Below are 24125 nucleotides of genomic sequence, written 5' to 3'. Positions count from 1 at the left end.
TTTAAACCACTGGACCACCTCAGCTGGATGTGCCCGGTGCGGTTTTGCAGCTGTGTCGTCCGGCTGACCGTAGACATCGTTTCAGTCTTTAGCCGATCGTCACCGATAGAGGATCAGCGATTGTGCGCCTTGGATAGCAGGTGCCAGGTATAGAACAGTCAGCATTCTACGTTCTAATCAGTGGTATGCAATCACGGTGAATTGAGTTTTGCTATTTTACGTGTACGGAGTGCAAAATTATGAAGTGTGCATAAAGTGAAACGGTGATGTGATGTGACGATCGATGGACATATTTGGTGCAAAGCGAAATAGGAAAAATCTTCCCATTTTGTTAAATATTAAGAATTTTAACAGCAGTTTGTAATAAGAGTTGCATATTTGTCAATTTTTCAAGCAGCATTTTAAAAATGACAATTTAATGTGACAACTTAGTGTATACTTTTACCGTACTTTATAAAAATTTGAATTTACAATTAAAAGCCACACAACCTACGAGGAAGTGAAATGATAATTAGATAATCTTTTGCTAATTAAACCACCACGCAAATCTTAATAACACGTTCTATAAGTCTTCCAACCTTTTTTCCTACTTCCCTATCATGCCAACGGTTTTTTAAAACGGCAACCATATTGCACCCTTCAAATAAAGCCATAATGATCAATAGTAAGATACAGTGTCATAATCGGGCCCGCCCGCAAGAGCACGAACCACTCATGAAACGGTCAACTGCTTCCGCTATTGCACGATACCCGGTGGCCAGTTTCACACACCGAAGCGTTAATCATTCTGTGTACCGAGGTTGCAAACCACCCTGGACGTGGAGTGGTGCGAAATATCTGCAACACACCACCGGTCCAGGGTATGGAATTATCCATCCCATTAACTCTACTCGTCAACCCGTACACCCGTAAACGTACGGCCGTGCCTCGCCCTATCACTGCCCATACCTATCCGCTCATTTCAAGCTCGCTTTCATCGATCGTCATTGTCCAGAGAAAGAAGCTCGGTATGCTTCTCAGGAAAAAAAATCATCTTAAGCAATCTGATGGACACGGTACGGTCTCCGTGCAAAATATATGTGTTATGTAAAAAAATATAAAACTCTGCTATGCTGTGGTACCTTTTTTCCACCTTTCTTCTGAATACGAGTAGATCAGTTACGGACGAGATTAACGCTTAAATGCACGTGGTGTAAAATTAATTATGAACCGTTCCATTTTCAACATTTTATAAGCGTTATAACATGTGATGCTTTTGAAGGTTTGCAAAGGGGTTGTTCGTTTATTTAAAAAGCTTGAAAGAGATTATTGCTTGCAGTAATTTTCAAATATGTGAACTATTCTCTCCCGCTTCTTCTAGAAGGTTGCGAATAGCCCCAAATATCCAAGTGTTTCAAGTGATAGTGCGTGAGCAAATCGGCAAACTGTGTGGTGCCTTATCCAGCAACAGGTGAATAGTTTCAGTGAGCTTAACAGCAACAGCCCGTACCGTAACAGGACGATGACGGTTTCAATCTACGACGATGAGCTGCTGGCTCAGCCCGGTGACCGATCGGACCAACCGACACCGATGACGACCGGCAAGATAGAGGAGCAGCTCACCGCCATACAGCAATTTTACGATAAATGTAACGTCTTCATTACGGGCGGAACCGGATTTCTGGGCAAGAGTAAGTGTTTCTACCATTAAGTGATGTGTACCGTGAAGGGCGTTACCTATTTGCAAACACAAAAAAACCCCATCGTCCATCTTAGCTGTATTGATATTAAATATTAATTAAACATTGACGCAAAAGTGCAGCAAAAACAAACCTCATTGCACGGTTGCCACACAAAGTGCACCGCAAGGATGCGTCGAATGTTGTGGTAGCGAACCGTATCAGCCTTTTGGTTGCGACTGTTACTATTCCGGTTGACCTCATTGCCAGTGGCCGACTTTAATTGCGCTGCACACCAACGTGTCCGGGGTGTAACTGGTGCGCAAACACGTGAAGAAGTTCAAAACAACAACAAAAAACAAAAGCATTACCACGTTTCCGCCCGTTGGGCCCGCAATTTATATTTGTACGCTTAACAATTGCATCATCACCATCATACACATCGGTTTCTGGTGCAGTGCTTTCCTTTAGGTGTTACTATGTTTTGACCCTTTTTTTTTAAATATATTTGATGTGTTACCACCATCCATTCCATCGGCCGGCTGCATCTTAGCTGCAAGGTTTTTGTCTTTGTTTCATTGCATCCCAAAGGGGCACAAGACAAAAGCGAACTAAAGAGCCCGGCACAAGTGAAAAGGGCTCAATTGCAGCGTTCCGTAATTCGTGTCTTATAAATCCTTCCACCAGACGAACATCGGTGCGCGCCGTAAAACGTGCATAAAACACCCCAAACAGTGACGATGATCAAGCAATCAAGCAAGCCCGGGTCCTTGAAATGTTTCTTCGCTCCATAGCAATTTCGCCCAAAAGAAAACAAAAAAAAAACAAACTATGCGTCACAACTTGGGTTCCGAATCTTTCACATCCAACCCTGAAATTATCTGTCGCCTTGCGTTCATGTATCAGTGAATGTGCAAATTGTTTACATTTCACCGCCATTTCCCTTTCCATTGCCGACTTTTGGATGCACGAAACCACCCGGTGGATGTGAATGATTCCCATTTCCAGTCCCGGGAATTGACGGGGTTTTACCAAATGTTTGGCCCAATATTTGTTTTCCACATGTACGAGCGGTGATGGATTTGGATGTATGTTACTTCACCAGACATGGTAATATTACTCTAATTAAATACTTCACTGTGACTCCACGGGTAGTTTTCATTAATAAATAAAGCCCGCTAAAACGTTCCAGACTCACGGTGTGGACCGTGATGAGGTTATGTAAAAAAAACACACACAACATCCCATAAGCACCGGGCGCATGTTTACCTCGCGCGTCTTATGATTCGTTTCATCTTCACCTTGACCGACAAACAGCCGAGCATTTTCGTTCGGAACGGGCGAGTGTGCGCAATATGACGCGTAGGAAATGGTACAACTATCACTTTCCCGTACCGATTTAGCTGCGAGCAGCGTAGGGTGGTCGGGCGTATTGTTGTCGTTTTGTTTTCTTCTTGCCATTTACTTGCACCACCTTTCACCCACAAACGGTGGGGAGGTGCCGTTGGGCATGCAAAAAGTACGCGAAGCAATGAGCAATCAAGCGGTGGGACGCTCATTCGAAGCGAATGGCCGCATGATCGCTACGGGAACTACGTGAAATATTATGATTCGATGGTTGTCCAAAAACGGGCATTTTGAAACATGCTCGCCAGTTATGGCTTAAATAACGGTCGTTTTAAACCACACATTTGTGATACCGCTTAGTTTTGTGGGCCTTTTTTACAATTTAATTTTATTAAAAATTAACAAAAATTCGGAAAAATATGCAGAAATAAATGATTTTTCGTTTGACAGGTTATTGTTGTTGGTTAAATTGCTATTGTTCTGCAATTTGTTGCAGCTCACCCCATATGAGCTTATCGTTGTTCAATACTAATATTTCGTCAGAAGTCTTCTAAATACTAAACAAAATTTAACAATACTATCATTTGCTAAGATTTGTTTATGAGACACAACCATTGCCAATATAGCATAAACCGTATGGTAATATGTACAAGTGTACGCTGTGCGAAACAGTTTGTCTTTATATTGTCACAAAATATCCACAAACCAATTGCGGGAATAATAACATATTCCATCTGCATTATTTTGCCCTGAAAAACGGACGTATTAGTATGCCAGCGGCCAAAAACGACCAGTCATTCGTGAAAGTTCTTAAAAGCCTTTCTATGGTTGATTCACAATGTTTTAATTAAACATTTGAAGAGTACTGCATTGAATAACTAAATATATTCTATTGGAATGAAATTTAAGACCTAAATTAAATTAATTAAATTAAAAACAGAAACTCTTGATAAACCCCATCCGAATCATCAAAATTGCTCCAACATGGTTCAATTGATGAAAACTACTAACAATTCGAAAAACTCTTGAGCTCGGGGACCAAATCAACCTTGTCGGTAGAGAAAGCCACTCCTGAATCGCCTTGAAGAGTAGTCGCAGCTGGCCAAATCGAACCAAAAGATCACATCATTTCCCTCTATATTCTTGTGGCTGAACGGCAAAACACATTTTTTGCAGCTAAACTTCAGTATAAACTTGGAATGCCATCGTCGAGAATGTGACGAATGGTTCCGCATTCAGGACCGAACTGCAACCAGGGCACCTTTGCAATGCACCTGATAAACCCTTGTTGCAATTTTTCTTAGGTTCGCAGATCTCTTTCCACACTGTGGGTTTTCTTGTAGTCTTCGAGAACACGGAAAGCTGTTGTCATGTGCAGTTTTAACAGTTTAACCAACTGAACCGAATCATTATTCAGGTATTTGTACAAAACATTTGGATCCCATTAATGTTATTTCTGATCAGAATGATCAAACTTGATAGTTTTTATGAAAGATTTTTGATTCGCTTTGTGCCAATTCTTTCAAATATCATTATGACTTTCCCCCTTTTAACAAACAAAGTTGCAAAAAAACATAATTTTTTGCATATTGTGGGAAGTTTTCTTGGAGAAGTAATATACAAGAAACTTTAAATAATTTCAAAAGGGTTTTTTTTCTAGAAAATCTCAAAAATTGAATCATTGCAAATACATCGTTAACAGTAACTGTATGCTAATGCAGCACTGGTGACACACAGTGAGAAATTTGGTTTTCTCCGTTTAAAAATTACCCAACAAAAAAAATCTGGGGGGAATAACAAAAGTTGTCACTGATGGTTAAAAAAAAAAGGATTCAACCATTTATCATGCCTTTGCAATGTTACAATACATGGTTCATGGGCAGATAGTTCTAGATGTTAAAATTCCCAACACGTCAAAAAAAAAGTTCCCAAACTAGCTGGTTGAACGTGTATCGATCGAAAGGACACGTCGGATTGAATTTATGCTAATGTTAATATTACCTGTGTATTTTTTTTTCGCTTTGCTTTGCCGTCCAAGCAAAAATGCCACGGGCCCCGGACGTTTGGCAGTATTTCGCAAAACCGCTCGTACGAAACACGTTGAAGCGCCTGGCAGCATATTTTTTGCTACGTTTTTGTTTTTGCAGCGCGTTCATCATTCTTTCGCTTTTCTGCAGGTCTGTGGTCTGTTGTGTGCTAGCCATCGTGGCACCAAACGGTGTTGCTCGGCCCGTATTCGCATCTGGAGCGGTTCTCGTGAATGAACTCTAATTGAGTACCATTCACAGTGGGGAAACAGCTGATTTGTACCGTTGTGTGATTTAATCTTTCTGCTCCTATGTGGCTTGGCAGGTAGCAGGTTTTTTGAGGCAATCTTTCTGCGTGCCGTAAGAAGGTACTAGATATATTACGAGAAATCGCAAATGAGCGTGTGTTTTTCTAAAGTAATTCGAAACGATTGATTTTAAAAGTAATCATGACGTCACACCTCGAAAACCGGCCACCAAGTGGGTAAAATGTGGCAAGAAAAAAAAACTTAGTATGCATTGCCACAGCCGAAAGACGCACTCTCTCGCTCCCTTGGACACTTTATCGATGCTAATCGAGTACTCGGTACCGGGGTCGTGTTGCAATACCCCGACGCATACCAACCACTTCACCCATATGCATACCACTTTGTCCTCACCCGGACAAACTCCGTACGGTGTTGGATAGCGAGCGCTAAATCGAAAAAGAAATCACAAGAAACGTACCACGCGTGTCTTTCCTGCAGCAGCTGTGTCCTGTGTCCAATCGTGAACACGGGGGAGGGAGTTTGGCGCATACAGTGAACCTGGAACGAAACCGAAAGTGGTATGGAAAATTGTAAAACCCGGTTTTCATTTCTGGTTTGGTGGCGAGATACGGTGGCTTTTCTTTGACCCAACAGTACCCAACTAACCGAAATGTGTCACGCGCCCGCACCTCGCGGCCGAATGATGGATTTCGCCCGCTACTGGTATCTGGACGGCAGGAGTTACCAGCTGAACACTCAGCTGCTCTCAATCTTCTCAATCAGCTGTTCGTTCTGGCATACCCCGTCCTGCGACAGCTTTAGCTTTCACCGCAAATGTGTAAAGTACATCCAAGTAGACTGAGTGGACTGCTGCAGCAGCTACCGTGCGGTATCATATTACATAATTTGTGCAACCCCTGGTTACGGTCGGTGGCATGCTGCAACCAGATTGGAAGATTGGCGACAGTACTACCGTACGTGAGCGAACCGGGGAGAAAGGGAGAGGGGGAAGAGCAAGAAAGACACTACTCAACATAGTGTGCCAGTGTGTCGGCACTTTCACAAACTCACACACGGAAAGAGCAAACGAAAAAGCTGTGTGCGATACCCGAACAGTGAGGTACATACAAAAAAAAAACACACACGACACACGCACGAAAGACTTCAATGAAGCGCTCAAAACGAACCCTTATTATCGGTACCGTTTACTACCATCCCAAAGTAACAGCAACACATACCCTACGTTCTCTTTGCCATCTGCGGACCGCAGGGTGATGGGTGGCCCACCAAACAAACCAACCGTCACCGTCCTCCGCCGGCAGGGAGGATCGATTTTTATTGTCGCAAAAGGGCGTTCGCAATCCGTGCGCCGAATGGAAAACCTTCGTTAGATAATCGTTTCAAAATCACCGCGTTCCACCAGCACGAACATGTGTTCCGAAGAGGAAATTGTGTCCGAGTGTTGGGACGGCTACGTTATGGAGTTGGAAAGCTTTAGGTGTTTCACATAGAACGCTGCATCTTGTAACTAATACGCCCTAACGCTCAACACCTCTACGAATTTGGGGGAATTTGTAGCGTTTTGTTTGAACAACATGGGCAGAGGGCTACAAATTGACTGCACCTACAGAGACCTGAACGCGCGCTATGATAGCGTTCGTCATGAAATGCTTGGCATTCCAGTAGCAGTTACACGATGGTACCGTTCGTACCTGACTAAAAGGGGCTACCAAATGAAATATGGAAAGTCGGTGTCTCGCTTCTCCCAAGCACATCTGGCACTTCCGGCAGCATTCTTGGACTTGGGTCATGTTTGGTACAAGACGCAAATTTAACGAAGAGTGATCAGAACCCCAGAACTCATTTACCGACTCTGCGACGCATTGTCTATGAATGCTTCGATTTGTAATCTGCTTGTGTGATGACCTCACAAATGGCATTTGAATCCACATATTTGAGATGGTCGAGATGAAATTGTCCAGTATTGCGATCGAAACCAACTCCCCAGTTATCGTTATCGTTTATGTTGTCAAATTGCACAAATTAAATTTACTTATTCCCCGTCAGGCTTCCAGTTTGCGTCACATGCTTTTAAAAGATCGCTCTAACACCACAACTACTCCAGAAATAGCTCCACAGTTACTTTAAAGCCGCAGCTGAAAACTTCGATTTAAATGTGTTTAAATTACGGTAAAATTCCGTGTAGGTCATTGCTAATGTATTTGACTTTGTTATTGTAACTTTGCGTTAAGAAACTTATGTGATTGCAGCGAAAATACAGCGGCCCCAATTTACCTTTCGCCTGCTTGGGTTTCCCGTAAAGCTGCCAAACCACACATCGTAAAAGATGTAAAGGTTAACAACCTCCTATGGAAACCACCGTTTCCCTTTAGGTTTAGGTTTATATCAGAGAAATGTGCTGATTATTCTTCAACTCCTTGTCGAATTCCTCTTCTTCCACTGATTAGTTTTATTGGCACCGCCGCAACACCATCCCGGTTTGTAACTGAACAGGGAAGATTTAAATCGCCTGATTTTATTTTAATTTTTGGAAAACAGTAGAACGACATAAAGCATAACTAAGCTAATGGCGGCCGCTCTCGGTCGTGAATCATAAAGCTTGCCAACGGACAGAAATCTTTCCAATGCAGGACTCACGCACACGTGGACTCGATCGGATGATGTGCAAAGAAAGAAGCTTCTCCGCGTAAGCGTACGTATCATCCCTACAGTTCCGGCTGGGATATGCTAGTGTGACACATGATATCATATTGCAGGGAGCAAAGAAAAAAAAGACCAACCACACCACGCTTAAAGGCAGATTAAACCTGTTATTTAAATGAGGAAAGTAATTTTGGCGAAACGTGGAGATGAAAAAAAAAGACGAATGAAGAACCAATTCACAGCGGGACCAAGCGTCCACCATGCAGACCCTCACGATGTTTCGTATCCCGATTGTTAATGATATTCGTACAGTTCTCTCGATACACCAAACGCCCTGCCCACACCTGCTTGTTACAAAGGGCCAGTGCGGCCCTCAGACGGGTTCCCAAATCTTTAACTTCGAGTTCAGGGTCATCGCGGTAGAGCCGTGCTAGGCTTACTGTGACACTCTAGCGCATCCACGGCTCCATATCGTCTGATATTCGTTTGGCACGATCGTGCGACTCAATTGTTTTATCGCTTTGCGAACACATTTCTAGTCAATTTTGTCGATTGTGCCTCAAAATCTGGACTTCTTCCCATTAGCTCAATCGGGCAAAGATGGCCCCCCGGACCCGATCGACAAGAAATAAACCTGTTTGGTTTTTTGTACTATTCGCTTTTTTTTCGTTGTTGTGGGGAGGGACGGACAACTATTTCACAATACGTCCCGGTGTCCCTTAGCAACAGGAAACGCAACCCGGCATCCGGTGCCGGTTTTTTTTGGGAGAGAGATGAAAAAGGAACCACCAAAGACTTAACAACCAATCGAAGTTTCACACGATGAAGCTAATTTATGGCCTTTGGAATTGGCCTTTCTTTTCGAACACGCTAAGATTTTTATGATGAGGCACAATTTTTGCACATGCTTTTACAAGACGAAGAGGACAGAGAAAGTGCGTGGACAATATTTAATATGCTCGCCATAAACGAGTCTGCACTGTAAAGGGCAAGGGACCCATTTTTCGGTTAAAATATTTAACATACGTATCATTTACAATCAACCTAATGCCGTACCTCGTTTGCCATTTCCAGCACTCATCTACAAACTGCTGACCAGCTGCCCGGGAATCGAAAACATCTTTCTGCTGGTGCGAAGCAAGCGCGGCAAAGACATTTTCTCTCGCGTGGAAGAAATCTTCGACGATGCTGTAAGTATGATCACGTCAGCCTGAGGTCTGCTCACATTCTGAGGTGATATTCATCCCGATTTCGTTCGCAGATGTTTGACAAAATGAAGCAAGCCTGTCCGAAGTACGATCACAAAATTCGCGCCGTCGCGGGCGACTGCATGCAGCCGGGCCTGGGCATCAGTTCGTCCGATCGCGAAGTGTTGACCGAAAATGTAAGTATCGCAAGGTTTCGTTTGGTCCGTTGGAGCAGAAGCCCCGTTCTAACACCACATTGTGTACGCACGGTTTGCAGGTCAACATTGTGTTTCATCTAGCCGCCACAGTGCGATTCGATGAGAAGATGAAGACGGCCATGCAGATCAACGTGAAGGCGTGCCGGGATGTGCTGGACCTGTGCCACGACATGAAGCACCTGAAGTCGGTGATCTACGTGTCGACCGCGTACACACAGTGCCCCCAGAATGTGGTCGACGAGCGATTCTACGATCCACCGATCGAGTCCGAAAAGATGATCCACCTGGCCGACTGTGTGACGGATGGCATGATCGAAAAGATTACCCCGGTGTAAGTAAGGCAAGAACTTGCAAAAATTATCTTTTTTGTGGTCAAGAATGATGTCTTTCAAGATTTGGAAATTATGTTAGTCAACAAATCAGATTCCCGATTACCAACAAGATTATGAAAAGTTCCGTTTATCATCATTCAACTGCAATATCTGACCATTATTGTCTCGCATACTACTATGAATCTTTTGTCCGTTTTATATTTGCGTGCTCCGTTGTAAAGTGTCCACATATCTATCATATAACTACATACATCATACATAACTACATACATACATACATACATACATACATACATACTACATCATACATAACTATCTACGTCAGCAAACGTAGATTTGTTCAAAGAAAATACACTCGTTTGATTCTTAAACACTCGCCTTGACGCGAGTGCTTAGCTCATCGCACGCGTTGTTTGTTACTATGAATACTTCTTCTTTACTGACACAACAACAACCTGAAGAGGGCTAGGCCTGCCCTGTTCAGGCTATCTTTGTATATATTCACCCATGGCAGGATAGTTAGTTCTACTAACTTAACCACGCCAACTACTAAGAGTAACAAGGAGTAAAGTCCTCATATATTTGTGACAAAAATTCTAAAAACTGAGTAAAGACTGCTAAGACCTGTTGGCCAGACTGAATATTGATACTACCTCCAGAATACTACAACACTACTAACATTGAAGTATTAGCTTTGGGATGCAATAATATACCTCTCACGAACTCCTGTTGTCTTAAGCACAAAGTTTTAACTCGTCCTATCTATACTTTAACTACAATAGATCTATTAACTCATTTAAATATATCCAACTAACTTCATACGCGTGACCACAACTTCTTGAAGAGTGACATTTGGCGTTAGACGAGAATGAAGTTGCTGGGACCACATTAAATGGTATGCAATTATTATTATAAATAAAATATCTTGTCTATCTACATCTCCCTTAGACTGCTTGATAAATGGCCAAATACATACACCTTCACGAAGGCCATCGCTGAGGACGTGGTACGCAAAAATAGTCGCGGAATGCCTGTCGGAATGTTTCGACCAGGAATTGGTAAGTCTCAAAAAGCTTGCATTTCTTTCGTGATTCTATTCTTGGGTATTGATTTCACTACACCATATTCGACCGGATATTGAGCTTTGCACAATCAGCCATCTTCGTAAAACAGGTATCTGAGCATTGACGTATTTACCACCTGTCATTACTCCACTATCAACATCAACTATCCTCAGCGAGTGCACTGGCAAACGAGCAACATGTGCTGGTCCCACGTGCCGTGGCATACGCACGCCCATGTTGATTCAAATAATTCAAGACCACTAAGTCAATTTCCCGTCTGTTGTGTCGCCTCCATTGCGTCCCAATATACGACTGTCTCACCCATAGTGTGCATGTCCGAACATTTCGACATCATCCGCAGGCATCAATCTAGCGCTTCCATAGCTTGACAGGTGACTCACCGCACACTGCTAAGTGCGCACTCCTTCACGTCCTTCGGGGCTGCGCGAACGAAGCACCGCAGATCCTAAGGTCGCTCAAGAAGTCGCGAGGAAATTGGCATGCAAAACTTGTCGTACGGACATTCCGGCCGAAGGGGAGTTGGTATATCTCGTGGTTAACTGGTCCGTAATCGAACTGGTCGGCATGATACGTTGCGCGTTGCACCATCGGTGGTTTTGGGTTGCCACATCAGCAGCAGCAACATCGTTCTAACCACTTACAGAGAGTGACATCGCGCATGAGGTGACCTTCTGCAGCTGGTTCTTGAGAACGTTCTAGACGATTGAGCAATGCGCTCCTTTCTCTGCAGGGTTTAAACCGTGAATGATCGATCAGGTTATATCTAACTGCAGCCATCATTACACTCTTTAAAATCTCTTTTTGTGCAATCTATCGGGAATAAATTCTCGCGTTGAGTACTCGCAACATGAGGCGAGACATTTAACAACAATCTGTAAATATAACCCGTTGCGAATTATCACCCAATCCCCAGAAGTCACTCGTCAACGCACGTGTGAAAACGGAATGCTGTTCTGGGCAGGGCGTCAAGTATCGTCACTGTTTAGTTACGCATTTGCAATTGACAGTACTCTACCTTCTGCAGACGGGTCTATGATGATCAATCATGACCGTTCCAATTACTCACGGTGCGGCTCAGTTTGCAAAGCGTACTTCCAGGTTACTTCATTGAGTGTTGGTTGCTTTTTTTTGCCTCTCTTCTTGAAGGCTAGCGTCAATCGACAACCGAAAACACGTGACGTTCTAGCAAGCATACAACACAGCGCCAACCTTGAGAGGCACGATGGTACTTACTATTCCAGCAGCAACAATCATCTCCGCCATTGCCATCTCTTCAACACTGTCAGCTTCACACTGGAAAACAAAACAACTCCAGATCTTTCACCGTTTTTTTTTTTAAGATTCCACCAGATGTTATGATCTTCCGACCAGACGGACACGTTGCGTTAGATCACGTAGATGCGTAAAACCAACCCAAAAAAAAAAACAGACCAACCATTGTGCCGCCCAACCAACCTTCCTATAACCTGTACCATTTTGCCATTGACATTGAAACCGGGACGGCAGCGGTGAACCTGTCCGAAACATCCGAGCCTGTTTTTTCCCCCCCAAATTGCGTGATGCAACCGTGTTCGGCGAACGTTTTATCTCGCGACTGCCGAATTTTAGGGTTGGCCGCCAAGGAGGATGCGATGCCACGGTGTGCTGTTTGCGGTCCGGAACCCGAACGCGTTTGCTGTTTGTTAGTGAAGGATCGATAATTTGACTAAGGTTACGTACGTTCGATCTAATGGTGCATTTGCGCAGGTTTTTGGCTGCTTACAGTGCGCAACCAGTGCGGTACATTGTTTGTGGTACTATTTATTACATCTGACCTTATGCGCCTAATTGCCGTCACGTCGCACCAGCGAATGATTTATGAGTATTTGTCCAATTTGTTAGCCGTCTTCCGTGTCAACTTTTCTTCACTTGTATTTCACTGCTCTAACGTGACAATCAAGGTTGCCGTGACTCTGAACCCATGACCCTCGCCGTACTGCGCGCGCATGTGTCTGCAGGGGAGTTTTATGAAATGTTGCACGTACACAATTATCCTCCCGGAGAGCTTTCACGCCTCGATCGTACGTTACAACCTCCGTATAATTTGGCGCGCGCTGCTGCTAACGCTGTCGACTTTACTTTCCCCCTCGCTCGATCGTCCTTGATTGCACTGCAAAACGGGCAATTTTCGCACTGCCCAATTTGTGTAATTTTATTCTGTTTTTGGTGGAAGGTTTTCTATATACTAAATTGCCCATCAATTTGCACCTCATCGACGGGCCCCGTTGAGTCGACTTCAAGGACCAACCTGCAATGGTGAGAGATTGGCTCTGCGAAAGGTCAGGGTTCCAAGCAATGGTGGTTCAGGGAAAAACCGGTAGACAACCAAAAGTCCTTGCTGGTTCATTATTGCATAAAACAGAAGTTGGAAAAGTGAGTCCTGTGGGCCAAATGCGGCCCACCAGTTGAATTTATCTAGCCAGATAGAACACTTTGTGTAAGACCTTGCAAAGTCGGTGTCGAGTATACTGTTTACTCCGATGTAAAGTAGCGGGATCCCTGGAGTATTCTGGAATCGCAATTCTTGATACCGCAATCAACGGTGAAATCAGCATCGGATTTGATACCAAAATTTTTCAGCAGTTTTCTACGGGTATTCAAACTGTTTTCAAATGACTTTTTCTCAGTTTTCCGTAGGTTTTCTAATAGTTTCCCAATGATTGTAAAGCATTTTTCCATTGCTAAGCATTGGACTTTTATATAACTTTCCAACGAGTTTTCCACAAGTTTTTAAGCATATTTCTTCAGATGTTTCCACTGTACTCGAATACAGTATCGGGGGGGTTTCTCGAGGTTTCTAATAGTTTTGCTTAAATGTTTCTGAACAAAAACATATGAAATGGTGTTTTTCTCAATATTTTTGGATATATTTGCAGTCTACCAGTAATGATAAAAAACTATAGATTGTATAAGAGTTTTGCATTGGTTTTTCAGGACTATTCTTTGGTGTTATCCTAAGTTTTCTTCAAAATTTGTAAATCTACCGGCAATCGCTGTTTCCCGCCTTGGTTTTTTACACTTTTTTATGGGAAATATTTTAATTTTCCAACGTAGTTTTTCTTGGGTGTAAGAGTAATTTTACCAAAATTAATTGCGAATAGGTAATCCGATTCAGTCCAATCCCTCATTTGTAGAATTCTATTATCTATAAACAAATAAAGTCAATGAAAATCAGAAAGACCTCTTCAAGTTGATCTACCGCTAATGAGAAAACTTGTTTTCTTTAAGAATTGTCTTTGAATTAGGCACAGTTTTTTTTAAGCGAAAGCTTACCTGCCCTTGTAGAAACTGAGTGCAATTTTGCCGTCTGTTCTAAACTAAGTGCTGGTGAAACCAATTCTTATCAAATGTAAAGCGTAAGCCCAACAAAATTATGATAAAACCCATGTTGCACAATGTCCAACATAATTGGGGACAAAATGAGTTTGTAATTTAATTTGCTCATTATCATTAAAAGCTTACTAACCGCGCACTAAATGACAAAAGAAATGTTTATGCTGATAATCCTAAACAAACAAAATAGTTGAGTGGTGCGTTACACGATCTTCAGTACAAATTAAAAGATGTTCAGAAATTACAAACATCCGATAAACAGAGCTATAACTGTCGTCAGTCACGCGAGCTTTACTCCATCACTAATAAAAACAAACAATAATACTTGCACCTTTAATGACACGCTTTAATGAAGACATTCGAGCTGAACGGCGAGCTTTTGTAACAAAAAAAAATCTCCCACAAACGTTTTGTTCATTAAAAAAAAAAAAACGACTGCCAGTAATCAACTCCTTCACACGCTCGCGCCTAGTAGTGCAGCGTTTCATTCATAAAATTGTTACCATCATTTGTCGTTTTGCTTTGGCTTTAACGATCATCTGAAACAAAAGCAAACAAAAACGGTGCCTCCGGTAATGGAGGTATCGAAAAAAAAACTCTTAAAACACCTCCTCCATCGTTTCAGTCCGTTAAACGTTAGCAATTAATTAGCGAGAAGTGGCGGTAGTCGCAAAAATATCCAACAGCACGACGATTGGTAGATTAGACGCCTGCTAAACCTGGTGCTGGTGGTACGCTTTCATGCGTAAAAAAAGTGAATCGCATACATGGATGAGTTTGCTGGCCACGTGTGTTTTACAAACTGTCGACCAGAAAGCTTTTCAGTCATCGGTCGAACAACATTAGCATAGCGATGGTTACGCTCGGCTTACTTCTTCATATGGAGCAGTACACGTAGATGTCACTTTTAGCACGAGCCCAGGCGTGAAGTACTAAGCATGGATATCTAACGGATGGTGGCGGTTAAGATCAATTAAATCGTGCATGACATCACGATGTCCTGCAAACGCGACTGAATTCGTGACGTTGATGTACCTCGCTTACATATCACGCTCTCGTCCGTTCTGACTCAGTACAACCAGGAACTAAAGCTCTTAACTTTTGGTAATTTTTTTTTTGCGAATTCCCACTTAACATGCCTTGACGTCATTAGCACATTCAAGATGTGCAATAGACGTTACCTACTTAACCGTCGGTTTACCCACAATTCAAGCACTTGCGCTCCCCTTTATTACCGTACCCGTGATAGAAGTTTATGTTGACGGAAGTGTTAAAGTCCCATCAGGCCGGGCAGGCAAATATGTTTTCGTAGCACACGCGAAACAAATAATAAAAAAAAACACTATCCCGCCGGTCAACAGTGTCTTAAAACAATGCCAAACAGGGGCGGAGTGGTAACCGCAAGCGGCAACAGCGTGTGTGCCCGATCCGATCACATTTCGCAGCGCATCACCAGTGTAAACGGTGGGTTGTGCACTTCCGCAAACACATGGCACCGTTCCGTTGGTGGTGTTTGAATGAAACTTTTAATATCGGTGTGCTTTTTTTCTATTGACACCGGGAAAAGAATAGTGATTCATAAATAAACAATCACAGAGGTGTTGGAGGTTTGCAACAACTCGCAAGAACGGGACGGGTCGTTGTTACCGAGGTGAGTTAGTAAACATGTGAGCTAAATGAACACTAGCTCATCAAACATAATTTACAGCAACGACAACAACAAAAAACCGGTAGTGACGGCTGGTCGCTGGCCATTTACAATTGCTCAACCAGAAGACCACCAGGTAATAATGCCACAGTTTGGCCAAAATTACACATCCACCGCAAACAACGTTCGCAACTTGGCGGGCCAGTATCTAGCAGCCACCATCTTGCTGGCGCCTTGCATCATGTGCGCACCGACCTGTCCAGGCGCTGCATATTTGATTATACAATCATATGTACGCTCGATCGCTGTTTGTCGATCGTTGCGCATTTAATGCCACAGTCGGCAGTTTTTTTTCTATTCTTCTTCTTCTCATTTGTCCCATTCCCGGAGACGATGATCTTTCTGGCGGCTCGAAACATGAATGACAACCGTTGGTTTGTTTGGGTACGAGATTGATTACCATCGTGATGCCACTTGCACACTTTCGCTTAATTGTATTCCAGTTTCATGACATGTTGCCTTTAGAAGTTTTTTTTATCGTTGCGTTCCAATTTAAACGAAGCAATATGAAACTGTGATATTGATAGCGTGCGAGTAAACGAAAAGTAGGCCATTGTGAGATTGATGGGACAATTGTAATGAGCTTTAAGCGAAGAATCAAACAAGCCCTAAGCACTTCGTTTTTAGAAGTTAATGCATCTTATTGAATCTTTGAACGGAATGAATAGCTATTAACCTTATTTATTATTGAATAATAATGGCTCTTCGCAGATGACTATGAATCTCTACTCGGACAATCCTCTAGGATTCTATAATAGCCAAGGCCACATAAATCCTGTAAGATTCCAGAATCTTCAAAAATTCCCAAATTTCCATGAGTCTATGAGGATTATGGATCTTTCAGCGTTTATCAGCCTTCGGGAACTCTTGAAAATCTAAAGAGTAAACTCGTGATTTTGATGTCTTTTATCGGAAGATTTGTATAAATGACTCTTGACACTAATGACACCGATTGTGACATTATTAATGATAATGATGATGACACTAATTATAAGTATGTCACTGTTGGAATAGAGGTGGTCCGTCACCCTAACAGACTCTGTTCAATAGAAGCCTCTACATTATCTCTTAGTACACTCAAAATTGATTGTCAATAATAGTGAACTTACAATACCACTTGAAGACAAACAAGATTTTTTTGGTCGAAAGCAGTAGTAGTAATTCTATTTAGACAAATTAATCATGTTTTGTCGTCTATCGATTTGCTACAGCGTTTAAGACAATGCATCTGAAGTACATCTACTAAACAAGCTACTATTCCAATAAATATTGCCAACGGTGAAGTGGCGTTGGAAAAACCTGAATTTGGTAATTTTATTTTTTACACCAAATAAAAGAACTAAGCAAATCTGGACCCGACTTAACATTTCAAGCTTCTTTTTTTTTTGGTAGAAATTGCAATAAACCCACATTTAGACGCGTTTGGGAGCTTTGGTCATAAAACTTCGATACCACCCAAACCGAACGCACGTCAAGCGGCCTTCGAAGCATTTGGTATGGCCACACATTCATCTACCGGCGAACTGGCACCGGTTATCCTCCTGTGCTATCGGGCTATTTTCTGCGACACAGTCCAGTCGTGTCTAGCAAACGGATCAAACGGCAAACCGTGTCAAGTGAGAAGAACACCTTCGACCATTGCATTCGTTCGATACCCATCATATCGAACGGTTTTCGCTCGCATCGTAAATCCGGCGCTTTGTCCTCGGAGGAATGAAAAAAAAAAAACAAAAAAACCCTCCTCAAAGACAGTTTGTGATCGGCGGCAAGCTCGGAAAAGTCAATATTGTTCCTACCACACTGTGTACCGAGAAACCATATACCGGGGGCGATAAATGATGACTTCGCACACACTAGTAGTACCGGTCAAGCCTAGCCCTACCGTGTACCGTTCGAAGGACTCGGCGGACAAGTGACGACGCCGATCACTCGCCATCGCCGTGATTACGAACGCGCTAACAATCGCCCTACTGTGGTCATTTCCATCGTGCCTGCCCCGATGTCTTCATCGGACACACCGTTAACGAACGGGCGACATGTCCGTGGCTGCAGGTCTGTAGATTTTGCACAACCACGTGTGGCACCCCACGTCCCTTCGCGCCCTGTGTGTGTGTTAGGTGAATCGCGCTCTGTGCCGATTCCTCAAAGTTCGCCAATACGCCCGACAGTTACGGGCAGCTACCGAGGGTAGGTTAGACGTAAACGCTCCCAAGTGTACCTTCATTCCCTGCTTTGATGGCAGCACCGGTCCGTTTGCAAACTACAAAAGACCTGGGCCCTGGTGGACAGGTTGGGCCACAGTTACCGCAGGGCCGCCACGCACGTTGCCCGATGTTTGCACCAATGCACAAACAATCACAACGCATCCGGTGAAAGAAGGTGCGAAGAGGCGAACTCACACAAGCATTCGCATTCGGCTGGGTCCGGCCGAAACCGTACGGGTGTGCGACTCTCGTATGGTGTTGCTTCGTTGCAAATGTCGTAATTTTGACTACGACCATCGAACTAATTGGTATGTATCGATGGGCCGGCCCATTTCATCATGGCTGTTCGTCCGACGGCTTCGATTCGATCGGTCGCAACGTTGTCTACTTTCGTACGATTCTTCAAGGCACTGCCAGAACTGTGGGGACTTTCGCCCACACCTCAAGAAATCCTCAAAAACCGAGAAGTCCGGTCTCCTCGATGAACAATCAGCTGGTAATGTTGGATTCTTCTCAACACATGGCAAAACCCTACCCCACTGATGTTCTTCTCAATGCTTTCTCTTCAATAAAAAAAAAAAAACCCCAAAAGTTACCCAACGCCATAGATGTGCTTTGCCACCCCCATGTAGATGGCCTCGGGAAATGGTGAAGGTAACCGAACCGCGAACCGCACGCTCTCAACTCCCTTGCCCAGTCACTCTGCCCATCGCAAACTGGTTCAATACGCAAATTTTCTTCCGATAGACCGTGTTTGCGTTTGTCTGGCGCGGATTTTGTTTGGTTTTTTGCCCGCCATCAATGTCATCCGATGTCCAAAGAAGGGTTCGTGAAATTTTAAACATATACTAACCTTGAACGCTTCTCAGTTGGCTGGCCGGTATGGGACGGCACAGCATCACCCATCGCGTCAAACGTGTTTATGCATATGAGCGTTATCAGCGGATCCGCGCGAGGCCCAAAATGTCAAGTTTACGCGCAGGAACCGCACACCGTACGCCCTTGATATGGCGGGCGAAGACGGTGTGCTGATATTGAATTCAAAGGTTCAAATGCGCATTATGGGTAACCGATCGCGACCAAATGGCCATGGCCATCGATGGTCAAGAAACTGCCGTTAGGCAACTGGCGCGTAGAGCCCATTGGAGGGAAAGTAACGCTATCGCTCATTACCCTTCCCGAGCACGTGACAGACATAACTCACGGTAAGGTCCGTGCGTGGAACGCGTGCCCGATCCGATGCCAATCGATCGATTGACTAAAACGGGCCAGAAAACAAAAAAAAAACACAAAATACGCGCTGGACAAGCTTCACCAAATTCCAGCACACACCATACACCGTGCACGTTTTAGACTGATTGATCCATACGGAGGCCCGTCCCTGAAGAATGGCGGGGCGTGGGCGATTCTTTTGGAATGGCATATGCATGCGGACCTGCAACCCGTCTTGCACAGTGCGCACGCTTCGTGAAAGCGAAATTGGGCGAAAGTTTGATTCGGAAATCTCGCTACCACCTCGAGTCTGACTAGATGACCTAGAAATACATTATGGTTATGATTGATTGGTTGGATGGTGGCGTATTGGTAGCAGCGCCGGTCTTCACACGACAGGATCGGTACAAAATATAAATCCGCAGGTTTCACTATCCAGCTGAGGATAGATAAAGTCAAAGAAAGAGAGAATAGCAGGCCTAGATATCCTGAGGTTGTTGTGTTGTGGTCGGTTGGGTTGAAAGATTTCCAATAGAGTTCCGATCTGTCTGAGTTCTTCCTGTCTGTCTGATCTCCGCTTCATGTGCTATTCTCTGCCCTGTTCTCGAATTCGCAGTCATTGCAACGTACCAGGAACCGGTACCAGGATGGATCGATAACTTCTACGGACCTACCGGTGTGATTGCCGGTGCTGGAACTGGCGTGCTGCGTACGCTACGGGCCGATCCAACAAAGGTCGCCAACATGGTTCCCGTCGATCTCTGCGTCAACGGCATCATCTCTTCCGCCTGGGACATTGCTGAACGGTTCCGAACGTAAGTAGTCTTGGGCTACAACAACAACAAAAAAAAACACCGGATGCTCCCTTTACGTTTAAGCGCCTACGCACCAGTTTTCATCACCTTGCCGAAACCATCAAAACCAATGTCAATGAAAACTGGTGCGTTAGGTCATACCGTTCACCGTATTGCGGCGTACATTAAACACTGGCCAACTTACCTTGCAGCGAGATTTTGCCCGATCCGGAAATCCCGATCTACAACTTTTGCACCGAACCGAACAATTGCATCACGTGGGGCGACTTCACGCATACCACCATCAAGTTCGGCTCGATGTATCCCACCATGAAGGCAATCTGGTACCTGTGCTACGCCAGCAATCCCAACATTGTGCTGCACTATCTGTCCATCATCTTCCTGCACTATGCGCCCGCCGTCGTCTGTGACATCATTGCGGTGCTGATTGGCAGAAAACCGAGGTAGGTGGTATGGGTTTCGCGTAGTTTTTGCTGTGACAAATTGTCTACAAACGTTCGTATGCAAATTGTTGGTTCACTGCGGGCCGGGCATGACGCGATGATATGTGTCGCCATTAATCAATAGAGTGCCCCCTCACAACCCCCAAACCAGACTATGGTGAAACGATAACTCAACATCTTACCCGCCAATCCACAGACTTCTTCGAAGCTACAAGAAGATCCACCGCTTTATGGACGTGATTGAGTACTTCTCCATGCGCGAGTGGGAATTTAAGATGGACAATATGAACGCACTGTGGCGTAGGCTGTCGAGTGCGGACCAGAAGCTGTTCTTCTTCGATATGCGCCAAATCAACTGGGATTATTTCCTGGAGCAGTACTTCTGCGGCATCCGGCGGTATCTGCTGAACGATCCAATGGAAACCGTCCCACAGGCTGTGGTCCGCTGGAATCGGTAAGCTATACCTCATACCATGGCCATGCTCCAATTCTAACGTTTCGCGCGCGCGCGCCTCATTATCGTTTCAGCCTCTACTGGGTGCATCAAGCGACCAAAGTGATCGTGCTGCTGCTGCTGTACAAGCTCATCATGTCCGTTTGGGGTATGCTGAGCTAAGCGTTTGGCTAAGCCCAACCGTCACACCAACAGTCTGGTACAGTCGCCCAATCGTTTCTGTTCAGCTGGCTTCAGCTTACCTGCATAGAATGTAAGGTAACAGGAAGGAAGGAACAGCAGATACTAGTTATGCTGCGATTACGTGGCAACCAACTCACAACGAAATGCAACACACGATCGAATCGTATGCTGCCGGTTTCGAATTCTGCTTGCGGGCAGACCATCGCACGTCCATCGCTGCGTGCAGCATTGTTGTTTTATTTTCTGATTAAATCTAATTGTACACAGTTAGTATCGGGTTGCTTTCGGACGCGTAGAACGAGAGCGGTGGTACGATTCAATGGACGTACCGATTGTAAACAGTACGCTAGAAAGTAAGGTATAGTAAACCCCCTTAGGGAGCTAGTAGTTACACGTGGCACGTCACTAGAGAGCTTGCACGTCTCGCGGTTTCGGTGCAAGAACGATTCCATTCCAAATAAATCATCAACAAACATGTACGGCACGCGTTCGTGCTTAATTTGTTCCACCTTGGGGTTGCTACAAGTAATGCTTCGGTATTCAACGTTATCATTTACCATACACAAGGGTGTAAGATAATCATTATATACAGCCACACAAGCACACCAACTTACACATTTTGCTAAGGGTTGCAGTACATACCTGATCGGAGGAGTTCTTTTTACCATTTTAACTAAACACCTGCGGTACGATAGGATGAAACGCGTAACGCAATCGATAAAATCTGACCAATGAACGGTGTCAACTTCACCGAAGGTTTTGGCAACTGCAACGTTAATATTTAAGCATTTATGTACAATTGCGGAAGGCGAAAGCGACATTTTGAATAATCAAATAAAGTGCGTGAAAATATCGAAACATTGCCACGGTTTGATGACGTCGGTGTCCAGATGGACACGGCCCGATCAACAATTATTCTTCAGGATGCTCGGTACCTGGTTGCAGCTTCGCATCGGTGTAGGTTTCCGATATCCCACTGGTACACCTGTCTTCACCTTCATCCAGCGAACGAACTCACTGTTGCACCCTGGCGCCTCTTGCCGAAGGGGCGATACTGTCAAACGCCTTCTTGATGGGGCATGAGTTCGGCATTCTCATAACATGCCCCGAACATCGTATCCTGCTGGCCTTCACCGAGGTCAGGATCTCCGGTTCGCCGTACAGTTCAGTAAGCTTGAACTCCTCCATATTCTATGCTCGAACACACTGCCAAAGCTGCCCCGGAAGATGAGTCATTTAAACACGCTCAGTGCGTTTGCATACTTCGTTCGGATGGTCCAAGACTCGTGTCTATATCTCACAATTCGTGCGGTCTCGAAGTCTTCTTGATCTCACGAGATGATGAAGTGATATGCACGATTACCCTGCACAATGCGTCTTCGGATTTTGATGCTGATGTCGTTGTCCGAAGTTACTCCTGTCTTATATGAGGTTATCGCCGTCAACTTATACGCTGCTTGCTATTTGGGCCCTATCACAAGTTGAATCTCCCATCCGACTGCCATCCATGAAGCCAAGAAACTGGAGAGACCAAAAAAAGATCTTGCCATGGATGTCGTTGTCTAGCGCTACGTTTTGTGAACGTCGAAGAGCCCTGTGAAATTTGAACGATTCCGACAACATTTTCGATACTCTCACCTTGCACTGCATTCCGTTCATGGTGGCTTCTAACAGTCGGATCAACGTTCTAGGAAAGGGATTCCGCTGCATGATGTTCTATAGTTCCTTCCGATGATGATTTCGAATGATATCTTGGGTCGTCTTGAAGTCGATGAGTAGATGGTGCGTAGAGATTTGGCGCTCTCGGTACTTTTTATACTCGGAGCAAACTCGGTATACTCGGAGCAAACATTTGGTCGGTGGTGAATTTGTGTTAGATAATGCAACGCTGTTAGTAGTAGAACGTAGTTCATAAACAGGTCACGGTCTAAGTGTCAGATTAGGATCAGTGTCAGTTCAGAGCGGAAACGACCAGAGCAATTCTCTTCTGCTGAAACGCCTCGTAACGACAACACGTGTACTAAGAACTTGTAATAAAACCGTTTCCACTTTAACAATTTGCCTCCAAATAAACGAGCTTGGTAGCTTGGTAGCGAGCTTTGCTTGAAGAGCTCGGCCGCCAGCCCATCACTGCAAGCATACTTGTTACTCTTAAGTTTCTAGATGGCACTGGCGATCTCGATGTATCTCATTCTATTCTGCTCAGAAGCCTGGACGTTAATGGTCCCCCAGGACCACTGATGGTATAGATGATATCATATGTCATCGACTGGTTCTACTCAGTGAGGATTTTATACATTCAGGCAGATATACGCAACTTCCGGTGTTGTACAGGGCATCAACCATGTACCCATGGCTGTTGTTTCCCAAGATCCTCCCAGCCACGTACTGCGATGCGGATGGCGAGAAAAGTTTTTCTATGATTCATGGGTCCAATAATCACACTCATCTACAGGCCTCCTTAAGTGGCTTTGACTCTCGGTGTAATCGAAACTTCTTAATGCGTTGATAGGTAATTCAGCCGTTCATGGAACCCGTCAATCTATGAGTATGCGTTGGATGATAAGACTGGATTGAAAAACTGTATTAGAGGATCAAAGTCATTTCTTCAACGACACTCCTTTAAGGAATAATTATACCTCGTAGCTAATAGCAGAAGAATGTTAAGACTGGCCTTCAATATGTCTCGCAAACTCTACGACCCGACCTGCTTCAACGCGGAGAACGCATCTTTAGCAGAACTGATATATCATGCCAAATGATATTTCGTCATGGTGTTACTTGATGGCTGTGTCGACTCTCCGACGCTACCATCGGGTGTTAAATTACCATACCTGGCTATCAACGAATATCGAATATAATTAGGCTCCTCGATCCGTTCCAATGAATGTGCCTTAACTTCAACGACCCTAACGGTGCGTTTGAGCCGGGGATTTAGACTGCTAAATTCAACGATACTACTATTGTA

The 24125-nt window shown here is 44.3% G+C and overlaps 1 protein-coding gene across 1 annotated transcript; it reads left to right on the top strand.

Moving 5' to 3' along the window:
• Positions 1-1501: 1501 nt before the first annotated feature.
• On the top strand, positions 1502-21136 carry LOC128708487 (fatty acyl-CoA reductase wat). Its single transcript, XM_053803466.1, has 9 exons — positions 1502-1670; positions 9019-9134; positions 9206-9328; positions 9409-9680; positions 10630-10739; positions 19879-20077; positions 20269-20520; positions 20717-20974; positions 21049-21136. The coding sequence occupies exons 1-9, from the start codon at positions 1502-1504 to the stop codon at positions 21134-21136; spliced, it is 1587 nt and encodes a 528-aa protein (XP_053659441.1).
• The last annotated feature ends 2989 nt before the right edge of the window (positions 21137-24125 follow it).

The sequence above is a fragment of the Anopheles marshallii genome, chromosome 2 (genome assembly GCF_943734725.1).
Source record: "Anopheles marshallii chromosome 2, idAnoMarsDA_429_01, whole genome shotgun sequence".
In the NCBI taxonomy this organism is placed as follows: Eukaryota; Metazoa; Arthropoda; class Insecta; order Diptera; family Culicidae; genus Anopheles; species Anopheles marshallii.
This window is presented reverse-complemented; position numbering and strand designations above follow the sequence as displayed.